Here is a 12452-nt window from a genome sequence, read left to right on the forward strand (position 1 = left end):
AGGCATAGGCTGTGCACATAGAGCCTGATACCGAGGCATAGGCTGCACACATAGGGCCTGATACCAAGGTTTAGGCTGCGCGCACATAGGGCCTGATACCGAGGCATAGGCTGCGCGCATAGGGCCTGATACCGAGGCATAGGCTGCTCGCACATAGGGCCTGATACCGAGGCATAGAATGCGCACAAAGGGCCTGATACCGAGGCATAGGCTGCTCGCACATAGGGCCTGATACCGAGGCATAGACTGCGCACATAGGGCCTAATACCGAGGCATAGGCTGCTCGCACATAGGGCCTGATACCGAGGCATAGACTGCGCACATAGGGCCTGATACCGAGACATAGGCTGCGCACATAGGGCCTGATACCGAGGCATAGGCTGCGCGCATAGGGCCTAATACCGAGGCATGGGCTGCGCGCATAGGGCCTGATACCGAGGCATAGGCTGCGCGCATTGGGCCTGATACCAAGGCATGGGCTGCGCGCATAGCGCCTGAAACTGAGGCATGGGCTGCGCATAGGGCCTGATACCGAGGCATAGGCTGTGCACATAGTGCCTGATACCGAGGCATAGGCTGCGCATAGGGCCTGATACCGAGGCATAGGCTGCGCGCATACGGCCTGATACCGAGGCATAGGCTGGGCGCATTGGGCCTGAAACCGAGGCATAGGCTGCGCATAGGGCCTGATACCAAGGCATAGGCTGCGCGCATAGGGCCTGATAGCGAGGTATAGGCTGCGCGCATAGGGCCTGATAGCGAGGCATAGGCTGCGCGCATAGGGCCTGATACCGAGGCATAGGCTGCGCACAAAGGGCCTGATACCGAGGCATAGTCTGCGCATAGGGCCTGATACCTGATACCCCTACTATCTACGTCGGCGTGGAGTTGATTTTAGATAGTGTGGCGAGCGCAGTGAGCCACCGAGCCCGAAGCGTGGCGAGTGGCCGCATATTACTTTACATGTATTCTGGCGAAATGGCGAAAATGCGGGAGACTTGCCCACCTTCCAGGGAGTCGGGAGGGGGACCCGATTTGCGGGACCCTCCCGGCCATTCCAGGAGGATAGCCAAGTATGCTCTCTCTGCACATGTTACATCTGCCACACTTCCAGTGCAGCATGGTTTTGCCCATTAGAGAACGATTTAGCTTTGAAGGCAAAAATCGGTTTACTATTTGCCTGTTGTTGTTTTTTCTTTTACACTTCTTTGTTTGGGTTGATCTTTATTTTCTAAATACAGATAGCACTTAAACAATGGCCACTTACTTTGCTATTTCCTTCATCTTTTAATAAAGGCCCCCCGCCGCCCCAAGCCCCTCTCCGCCCCCACGTCTGCTGTCCTGGGTGCGTACACCCGTAAACAGTCTGTTCGCCGCGGGTGCACGCACCCCGCTTATACACATGCACTGAAACGCGTATACGCAGAACAAAAACATCAGACCCCGCGCGAACGCAGCCCTGCTGCATTTGAACCAGAATAACCCTGTATGTCCTATAAGGTGAGGGCAATGTACCATGATGCAATAATGGCTAGCAGTCTGACATGACTGAAATCAGAGCAGGGTACTTATTTCCTAGACAAGCATTTGTGTACATAGAAATTGAGACCTACTTTTCCTTCCCATTTTTTGGCTGCGCCTTTACAGGTTTTTAAGCAAATTCATTGAAATAATAAGAAGACATTGTTATCGTCAGCAGGGCCTTACGGGCCTGGAGCTGAAAATGTTCCAGGGCCTCTTATGAGACGTGGAGGAGTTGAGGCCAATGCCATGTAGGAATGTAAAACCTATATACTATAAGCCACAATGTCTCCCTGAATATAGAAAAGTACACACATTGCATCATTGTGTGGAAAATAGAAATGCAATTTGAATACTAATGATTTATGGCTGACCATGTGACCAACCGGTGTCTGTCTAGTGATCATCATGCTGTCATTGTTATGTGGAGGCGTGGAGCTGTTTTGTGACTTTTGTCTTACATAATGGTCCTGATTCTGGTTGGCTCGCAATCAGTGGTAGTTTGCTGATTTGCAATCCATGTAATTCTGCCCGCCGGCTGTGCGAACGCCTGCCCCCGATAAACACCAGATTTCCTCGCAGCACTGTGAATGACTTGCGCGCGGGCCCAAAATCATTCAATGGATGCTGACCATGAATTTTGTAGCGCTCGCTAATCTAAGTCAGTGTCTGGTGACTTAGATTAGCAGCACCCTGCAGAGAGACCAGGGCGGGTGGCTGGTCTGGTGACGTTAGACCCCCGTTAGCATGGGGACGGCCAGCGTTGTCCTGGATGCACCCTGTGTTTTTTGTGGGTATGCCCAGAAAACTATGCAAACGCCCTCTGGCCGCCTACTCCCCCCCCCCCTCCATGCGAGAGCCTCAGAGACTATACAAGTCTCCAAGTGCACCCGCTGAGTAGAACTGCACATGCGCATATTCGCTTATGCACAGATATTCACCATCGGACTCCCCGTAAAAACGTACAAGGGAATTCGCTAATCAGAATCAACCCCCCCCCCCCATGTTTGCTCTAGCCAGGGCCAAAACTAGGATTTCTGTAATTCGGCACTCCCACCCCCATTGAAATTACACCAGACAGAAGTACTTCCTTATTCATATCACACCACTCAGAAGTACCCCTTAATCATGTTACACCACACAGAGGTACCCTTTATTCACATTACACCACTCATAAGTACCCCTTAATCACATTACACCAGACAGAGGAATCCCTTCTTCACATTATACCAGACAGAGATTTTGGGGAAGGTCACACAGGTGGCTTAATTAAGCAGGTAATATATATTTGTTCTGAGGGGGACTGGCATGGGTATAGTAAATGGCTTTTATATATCAATATATCACCTATAGTAGCATATATTTTAGTATGCAGTCAGTGTGAGCATGCAGCAGCCAATGGGGAGAGCCAGGGGGGCTGCCATGTAGTCGGCACTGCAGAATGATGGGAGATGTAATTCCCCCAGCGATGGCTGTCTATGCAGTGATGAGCACAGATCAGCGATCGTGAGGTGGTGGTGGTGATGGGATAAATTTTATAATGGAACTATCCCTGTCTAAAGTTTTAGGTGTCTATTTATCAATTACTATTTGTGGGATACACTCCCCCAAACACACTGATTTTAAGTGGAGTACCTGGAAATATTAAGGATTCCAAGGGTGGACTACAGCATATCGCTCTCTAATAACTGCTGCAGTCCCTTCATTTCCAACCACAAAGCAGCCCCCATTGGCTTCTCTTGGGGGTGCTGTGCAGTGGGGTTTCCCAAGCTCAAGAATGTGAAGCCCTCATACACTGACGTCATCTGAAGATTGTGTTGGCCTATGAGCTACTGAATTGGTCTCCCTACTGAGGCACACAGATGCCAAAGCAGGATAGCGTAAGCTATCATCCTGCTTCCAGCTCTTCACTGGATTATTGGGCGTTACTGGTGCCCGTCTCCCAGCAAGAGCTTCTGATTAATTCTGATAATGCAGAATAGAAGGCAATGTTATAAGTAGAAACCAGAAGGATTTTTTTTTTTTGGGGGGGGGGATTATGTTCTTCACACTTCATTAACTTGAATCATATTATCATTATAGAAAATGTAATCATAAACAAGGCAAACAGGTATAATCATAGTTTTATTTCTGTACAGAGAGCAGCAAAAGTATATTTATCTTTAATCAAATAGAACAATGTATTTCACTCATTTCTTGAGGTAGATAATATTATCAGGTGGTTCTTGTCTGTACAATAGGTTCCACGATCTTTCGGCTGAGCCTCATTGAGTACTAAAGATTTGCTGTCAAACTATTATTTGGATGGAGGCCTCATTTATTATCCGATGTAATGAAAGGCTAACGCTGCTCCTCACCTCTATGGGGGAATTCAAGAGTGTGTTAGCCACAAGCTGGTGCCCGATGAAGCAATTCAGGTGTTGCTCAGTTTGGCCGCGCACCACCGCCGGCACTGACATGACCGTTGTTCCGACATTAACTATTATTACTATATTTTATGAGGAAATTATGTCATACAGAAAAGGGAAACACAGTATCCATATTGCATTGTTAAAGAAATCTCGAACAAAGTATTTATAGATTCCAGAAATATTACTTGTATATAACAAAATAGATAAGAACTTGTGTGGAACTATTTGAGCTGTGTTGACCTTTGTAATTGTTTTATCTGATTATTTCTTTTCTTTTGGTTATTTTTTTCCAGTGAATTTAATCGACCATTTCCGTTCTTGGTTAGAGCTTCAGTAAAACACATGTTCTTCTCCGTTGTCTGTGTAGATGGTGAGATTACCCCTGGCATCTTGATCCTTTTCTATAGCTTCAAACAAAGACTTGAAATTTCCAGCACCAAATCCCTGTAATACAGATAGGTGAATTATTATTGGGAGTACAGCTTTCTGGGTAGTATAGTAATATGAAGAAACTATAATTGACTGGTAATTCAATGTTAAGCTTTATAATTACTTTGCTCTTCTGCGTTGATAAATAAGTCTGGTGGAATAATTCATACCATTATACAGTAGCATTACTATAAAACAATTGTAATGATATAACAATCACTGTAGATAACAGTCCTATTGCTTCTACCTATTGTATTATCGTTCTCTAAACTTTTTCCGCTATTAAAACTTTCTTATTGCATGAGAAATATCTCAAATATTCAACCTTTTTTCAAGCCGGAGATAACTGAAAAACATATAGAGACACTAACCGTGTTTGTACACAATGGCTGATGTTCCCGCAATGGAGCAGTGCCATACTTGCCTACTTTTGAAAACTAGTTTCAGGGAGATTATGGTTGGTAGTAGAATTTAGCAAAGCGCCCTATTGAGGGGGAGTGTCATGATCCACCCAAAGGGCGTGTCTAGTTCCATATATGGAGAGATTGTAAAAAGAGACTGAGGGCCTTATTCTGGTTGGTGCGGCCGGGCCGTACGCGTACGTCCCGGGGTTTTTTATGATCTGCGCATGCGTACATTCGCTAATGCGCAGGCGCGAACACTCCACAACGCTTACGGACGGGTCTCTACGTGCGAAAAAACCTATACGCGAGTGTACGGGCATTGGGGGCGGCATAGGGGCGTGATGAGGGGAGCGGCCGAAATAATGAGGGAAAATGGGCGTAAATATGGGCGTACACGGGGGTGTGCACCAAAAATGAGCGGTGCTACTACCGCACGATCGACTAAGGCACCGTTAATTTCGGACACAAAACAGGCGGCCGCCAACCGCCATCTCAAACCACCCCTACAGATACCGCATGCCAGCGTGCGCCTGGGTTAGCTAATTTACGCTGATTACTACCAAACACATACACCTGAATGTAATAACCAATGCTGCTGTCTATTAAGTCCAAACCATGATTTCACTACCTGCAAGCCACACACATCACTCAAACACATTGGAAGCTTATCTTTCTATACTTCTCTACATTTAAAGGTTTGTTTAATTTAAGGTAAGAATCTTTGTAAGACCTGCTTATATATGCTAAGGTAGGTATTTGTTAAACAGTTATACACATTCACTACGTGCTTTCATAGACTTTACACAGTAGCACACTCAATCTACACAAGTCGACATGTGTCAACGTGTTCACTCTAATACAAACATAGGTTTTGTATTTATGATACAATAACATAAACCACATCTAACACCTACAACGGATGTTTCAGCAATGTTTTAAGCCCATGGCCACTATTTTGCACATTAATTAATTCAATCAATTAATTAATTTTCATAATTATAGTTGAAAGGCAAGATTTGCAGGTCCATATATGTGAAGGGTATGTCAGCGTACACGGACGTACGCTCACTCTCACGAGCGGTGACAAGCTGAATTTTCTATTGAAAACAATAGGGACCCGTCCGTGCAAGCTGGCGTACGCTCAGATAGCCGCAAGAAGTCGGTGGGAAGACGGCCGAGAGACGTCCGTATACGGTGGTGTACGCTCAATTGTACGCCAGTTGTCGGAGTGTAAGGGCTGGCCCGTCCGTGTACGTTGGCGTACGCTCAATTGTACGCCACTCCCCTTTGCCGATGTTTCTGGCCGTACGAATGCGGCTGAGTTGTGGGTGGACTTAACCCTAACGGCCGCGTACGGATAGCGTACGTTGTTTTGGAACGTACGCACGTTTGGCCGCTCCGATCAGAATAACCTCCTGAATGTGGCACCTAGAAGCTTGGGCGTGTATTGCTACATCTGAGAGGAATCTTTGAAAATGACTTATCTCCAAATGTAGATGAGCCCCAAAGCAGTTAGTAAGAGATACAATACTTGGTAAAGTGCTGGGAAATGGCGCTGATGATTCAGTGTAAATGCATCTATCTCTCATTCCCATTTCCCTAAAAAATGTAACAGTGTAATGTGGGCTAGGTGAAATGAGGGAGATTGCTAGACTAATGAGGGAGAGAGGGAGATTGCTGCTATTTCAGGGAGTCTCCGGCAGAATGCAGGAGGGTAGGCAACTATAAGCAGTGCCCATACGCCAAGGTATCAGGATCCTGATTGCAATGAGTATCCAGATCGCAATGAGGATCCCAATCGCAATGGGGATTTGTTGGGAAAGGCATTGACTGGAAGTAACCATTTGGAGATGTTTATGGGGAGTGGTAGAAAAACCGCCGGTTTGCCATTTTCTTGGCATATAAGCTGTGATCGTGTCCCATCCTGCATTGCCACAGTTTTGCTATTATGTAATGCTAAAACTATGGCAAAGCATGCTGGGATGTGTAGTTTCACAACAGCTGGAGGGCCACAGTTTGGACATGCCTAGTGTACACCGAGAAACACGACACCAGCATCGCTACTGCTGTGTCTGAGTAGCCATTGGGCTACCATAGAATTCCATGTTCTCCTGTATTGCGTATAGGCTGCGAATGTTTGTGTTGACTCCTCACTTTTGACTCCTAGGAGGCAGCTTCACTTGCTTCACAGTTCTGTAGCCTAGAAAAGGACAACTGCATCGGCATACAATGGCAGGTGTGTCATGACCCTTTTTGGGGCGTGAGATTGAGATCTCATACTCTTAAGACATGGTGTCAATGTTGCAGCTACAATGGCCATTCTGCTCAGCCATGGAGGCACTCAAAGAGTAGACGTATGAAGCAGTGATAATGGAGGCGAAGTGTAGGTTAGAGGGTAAATGCAATTATCGGCTTGGCTGCTATAGTTTCAGTAATTACATGCAATGTTTGTAATCACGCCTCAGTAAATATATTTGGATAAAAGTTTGTCTTGTGCAAAATGACTCACATGATGGTTGTATCTCTGTATAACCTCTAGGAAGAGAGTTGGTCTGTCCTGCACAGGCTTGGTGAAGATCTGAAGAAGGTAGCCTTTATCATCATAATCAACCAAGATTTTTAGCGTCTGTAAGAATTTCAGTAAGCCAGTATTAGTAATATGTCAAACCAGGGTCAGCGGGGGCCCTGGACAACAAAAGGTCTGTGGACGGAGGAGGTCCTCCCCCTCCCCTGGTACCTGGCCAGCGCGGGGATCCGGGCAGCAGGGTCCATGCAGCAATAGGGAGGCAGCGGTGTCCCTGCGGCGGATGTGCAGTCAGCGGCGGGGTCCCTGCAGTGGATGGGAACTAGTAGCACTACCTCTGCCGCAGGGACCCCACCGCTGTCTGCCCATTCGCTGCAGGGACCTCGCTGCCTCCCTAACGCTGCCGGACCTCACCCCCCGGACCCCGCACTGGCCAGGTACCAGGGGAAGGGGGGGGGGGGGGGACCAGTGTGAGGGCCTCGGATGTGTGTGGGCCCCGGGGTGACCGCCTCTGTCGCCCCGTGTATAACCCGCCACTGTGTCAAACTATTATTATACATTGTAGATTCTGAATGACACATATGTGTATATATACAATTATATATATATATATACCTGTAACACACTAATGTCTTCCTTCACGGTAATCTTGGCACTTTTTAAATTTTTTCTCAGGTCATCATAATAGGTGTCTGGGGCAGAAAGAAACTCTAACCCGCGAGATTTTAGATGTTTCACCTGCAGAGATGTTTGAACGACAGCAGTGATATAGTATTCTTGTTAGGAAGAATTAATTAACTTTTTAGGATATACAACAAAGGGATTAAAGTAGAAAGTTGTATGATACATGGCCAAGAAGGTGTGCTTAGATTCCAGGAACTGCATTAATTAAATCGCTGTATGCATTTCATTAATACCAATTGCACATTACTTTTAGTTGAAGCGCTCTTAGGGGTGAATTTACTAATGTGAGAGTTTTTAGAAGTGACAAATGTTGCCCATAGCAACGAATCAGATCTATCTATTATCCTCTAGAGCTGTGGTTCTCAACCTCGGCCTTCAGGACCCCCCAACAGTTCACGTTTTTCAGGTCTCAACACAGAATCACAAGTGAAGTAATTAGCCCCACCTGTGATCTTTTAAAATGTGTCAGTGAATAATGAGTGCACCTGTGCACCTGCAGGGTGACCTGGAAAACGTGAACTGTTGGGGGTCCTGAGGACCGAGGTTCAGAACCACTGATCTTGAAGGTGCTATATACATGATAAGTAGACTCTTATTGGTTGCTATGGGCAACATCCCCTATTGTAAAAACTCCCACTAATTTAATTTAAATTAAAAAAAACCTCTTGAAGCAGTTATAAAAATGAGTGCTCATTTTAGTAAAATGACATATTTACAAGACACATACCATACAGTACTTAAATATTTGTGATAATGCTAGTTTATTGTGTGTGTGTCTTGTGTTTTATATTCAAATTCTGGTACTTGTGTAATAGCACAGTGCCCGTTACGTAGTTAGCGTCCCTGTCAGAATTAGCATAGTGTTCGTGCGGCCAGCGTAGTTAGAGTAGTCAGTCAGAAGTAGCAGTGTTCCCGCGGCCGCTTAGTGTAGTTAGCATCGTCAGCCTCCCTGTCAGAAGTAGCGTAGTGTTCCCGCGGCCAGCGTAGTCAGCGTCCATGTCAGATATGTGTTCCTGAAATACCCCCACTATCCACGCCAGCCCGAAGCGTGGCGAGCCCCGCAAGGGGACGCGTTACGCTCCCCCCGACCTGTTTATACCCCCACTATCCACGTCGGCGTGGAGTTGATTTTATAAAGTGTGGCGAGCGCAAGGAGCCACCGAGCCCGAAGCGTGGCGAGCATAGCGAGCCCCGTGAGGGGCTCACCACACTTTATAAAATCAACTCCACACCGACGTGGATAGTGGGGGTATGAACAGGTTGGGGGGACACGTAACGCCTCCCGTCATGGGGCTCGCTGCGCTCGCCACGCTTCGGGCTGCCGTTGATAGTGGGGGTTTGAAAAGGAGGCTCTCCCTGAAGCGGACACGGGCAGGGTTGCCGTACCCTGCCGCAATGATTAATGAGACATAGGAGCGTCTGAGACGCACATGCATCTCAGACAGCTGGAGTGCCTCTCCACTGGAGCCAGCATGATCCCCTCTCCACCAACGTCCGCCAGCGCAGGGGATATGGTGGTTACCAGTGCTGTGTGAGAGGTGCTCACTAGGCTTGCCATGGACGCCGGGGACAGAGCCATGGGCTGCCGCGGAGTCACTACGCTAACTACGCTAGGCAGCCGTTGGGCTACGCTGATAGCATAGCTTAGCCTATGCTGAAAACGTAGTGTAGCCGGGCGCCGTGCTCTTACACAAGTACCAAAATTATTTGTTTAAATGAATGATGAGACTGCAATGTCATTTCCTGTCAGTGCACTGCGCCAATGCCAACCAAACCCCCTTCACTGATGAGATCACAAAGGGGGCGGGCCATCTGCATGGGTCAGTGGAGTGCTACTTCGGAGTGTCCTTAGTACACGTTGGGGATCTATACAGACTGTGGGGTGCTGCATTGAGCTTCTAATGGTCACTCCAGCCGGTCCTGTAGCAAAGGTCACGGCTGTGCTAGGCATTCCGGTAGCCAGATGCAGGGGCCATGGGGCAGCGACAGCGGCACTCTGTGTGGCAATACTGCTGGCACTTACCAAGTTAAGGAAGGAGCTGATTGACTGGCTTTTTATCACTCTCCACTTTATCACTTTTGAAGCTTAGTGCATCTGGCCCTGGATCTCTTTGGTTTAATGCTTGATTCAAACTATTGACATTTGACGTATAGGATAATTGAACAATTGCAGGATTTCCGGTCAGATCCAGCTACTCAATCATTTGTTTTTTTTCTTAACCAATATGTGTGGAATAAGGACCTGAGTAATTATTTAAGTTCATTTTCATTGCTTTGCCAATAACAGAAATGTCAGTACAGACAAAAAAAACTTAGCTCTATTTCCTTTATAACTAATAGCAAAAAGGAGAGTTCAAAATACATAAGAACATTTATGTGTCAAAACCTCTCCAGCTCTTCATGCACAGACTCGTATATATAAACACACCACCCTCTTAGGCAAACAGCGAGGAGATCAAAGCCTTAGTCACAGGAGGGCTGGCCCCTCCCTCTGCTGCCTTTCCTTTTGTACCTATCTGTCTGAATTACTCACCGCTTTGATGATGTCGGATGTGTTAAGAGCAATGTGCTGTACGCCAGCACCGCCATAGTAGTCCACAAACTCCTGAAAATAAAAGAATGGAAGACAATGACGTTACTTACTGTACAGAGCATACTACAAAGGCAGTACTTTCAGTTACAGATTTATCTCAAGTGTATTCATCTACGTGTGTTATATTTCTTGAGTGTAGCGTTGGATAAAACTGGTTGACTTGTTACGCTGGCAGAAGTTCCACCATACAGCAGACGGATCCCTTCTGGCTTGGTTGTGGATCTGTCCGCATTGTTAGGTGACCACGCACATAGGACGATAGTGGACGTTTGTGGTCAAGTCAAGTACACTCTTCTGGATTCTTTTTAAGTACCATGGTCATTTTCTGGCCAAACCCAACCTGATTCTGTGTTTCACGCCCTGCCAATATTGGACGTAGTGAAGCAGTGTTTTTATACTGTGCATAATGTATACTCAGAATGGTCCGGACCACACGGGGAGGCTGTAATTTACCCTTCCCCATGGTCCTGGTGAAAGCAATCACAGGGAACCCCCGGACAAGGCACCCCCCGGATGGGACACCCCCCATTCCGGGATCTTGTCCGGGTCCGGTTTTTACTTAGTCCCGAAATGTATTGAGCTTCCTGGAAGGTGACTTCCGCCAGATCCAGGTAGCCCCCCGACTACTGGGTACCCCACGTATGTATCGTGCTTGGCTGTACCTGGACTCCCTCTCGGATCAACAGGTTGTGGGGATGTTTAGGCTGAACCGCATTAACCTGTTGGACTTATATGAGCAGGTGAGAGATGATTTGGACCCTTTTGGGGGAGCCAACTATGCAGTGTCTGGGCTGCACAAATTAATGTGTGCCCTCTACTATTTGGCCACAGGCTCCACTCAGTCTGTGACCTCAAGGACCTCAGGGGGTATGATGCGCTTCAAACTTCACCTCATACGATGTGTAGCACACAGTGGTGGGTCTTCCTCCGCCAGTCTTGGTGGCCTCCTCCAACTCCATGGCCATTTTACTTTTCAACTGCCTTTTGATGTCATTGAATCTCTTCTTGACATTTCTGACCAGGCGCTTGTGCTGACTTACAGCGTTCACCGCCTGGGTGATGTCCTTCCACATAGCCCTTTTGCGCTGTGCAGTGGTCTTGTGGTGAGATTTGCCAAGTAAACGGTCAAACACAGGCATGATAGCCCGGACAAGCGCAGCATTTTCCTCGTAGGAGAATCTGACCTTTCGGCCACTTTTTGTGCGGCCAGCTTCCACCTCCTCCTCCTCCTCATTGTCTACTCCAGCCATGTACCCCTCCTCCTCCATGCCAGTGTCTTCCTCCTCCTCACCTCCATCTTCCTCCACCTCTGACATGTGGCCCTCCTGCAGCTGCTGTGGGGTATGGTCAAGGTCTTGGCTATAGGATGGGGATGCCAGCGGATCCTTCACCTCCTCCTGCTGGGGCTGGACGCCCAGGGCCTGGTCTGGGGCTGGCCTTGCTGTGGCCATGCTGCCTGCCTGTCACACGTAGCCGCGACGGAGCGCGGCGGGTACAGTACTCACCCGTCCGCGCCCGCCGCCGGCTAGCGTGTGCAGGTCCCAGGCTGCGGCGTGCAAGTAGGGGCAGCTCCAGGTAGGGATGGCAGCAGGGGAGGCCGGCGTCGCCATCTTGGTTGAGGGCAGGAGACAGATTGGCCCAGAGTGGAGGTTCCCTCCTCTTCCTGCGCTGTCAGCCAATGGCAGCCGCCCCCTGGGGATATAGGGGATCTGCCTAGGCTGTTCAGTGTCAGTGCAATGAGTCTTTGGAGTCATTCACAACTCCTAGCTGTTTCCTGGATCCTGGCTCTTTCTCTCCTGACTCTGGTGCCTTGCTCCCTGCATCTTTCTACAAGGAAGTTTTCTCCTGACACCAATGCTGCAAGTCCTACCTAGTGCTTGTTCCTG

The 12452-nt window shown here is 47.9% G+C and overlaps 1 protein-coding gene across 2 annotated transcripts in view; it reads right to left on the bottom strand.

Annotated features, from left to right (window-relative positions):
* Positions 1–3626: 3626 nt before the first annotated feature.
* Positions 3627–12452, bottom strand: part of LOC146059640 (4-hydroxyphenylpyruvate dioxygenase) — a 149003-nt gene continuing 140177 nt past the window's right edge. For both annotated transcript variants that reach the window (XM_083172040.1, XM_083172039.1), the window contains 4 exons: positions 10507–10578; positions 7905–8027; positions 7275–7391; positions 3627–4376 (listed from right to left, as the gene is read on the bottom strand). In XM_083172040.1, the coding sequence (XP_083028166.1) occupies positions 4263–4376; positions 7275–7391; positions 7905–8027; positions 10507–10578 (426 nt within the window). In that variant the 3' untranslated portion in view covers positions 3627–4262. The remainder of the gene's footprint in view (positions 4377–7274; positions 7392–7904; positions 8028–10506; positions 10579–12452) is intronic.

The sequence above is a fragment of the Crinia signifera genome, chromosome 2 (genome assembly GCF_055691185.1).
Source record: "Crinia signifera chromosome 2, ASM5569118v1, whole genome shotgun sequence".
NCBI lineage: Eukaryota > Metazoa > Chordata > Amphibia > Anura > Myobatrachidae > Crinia > Crinia signifera.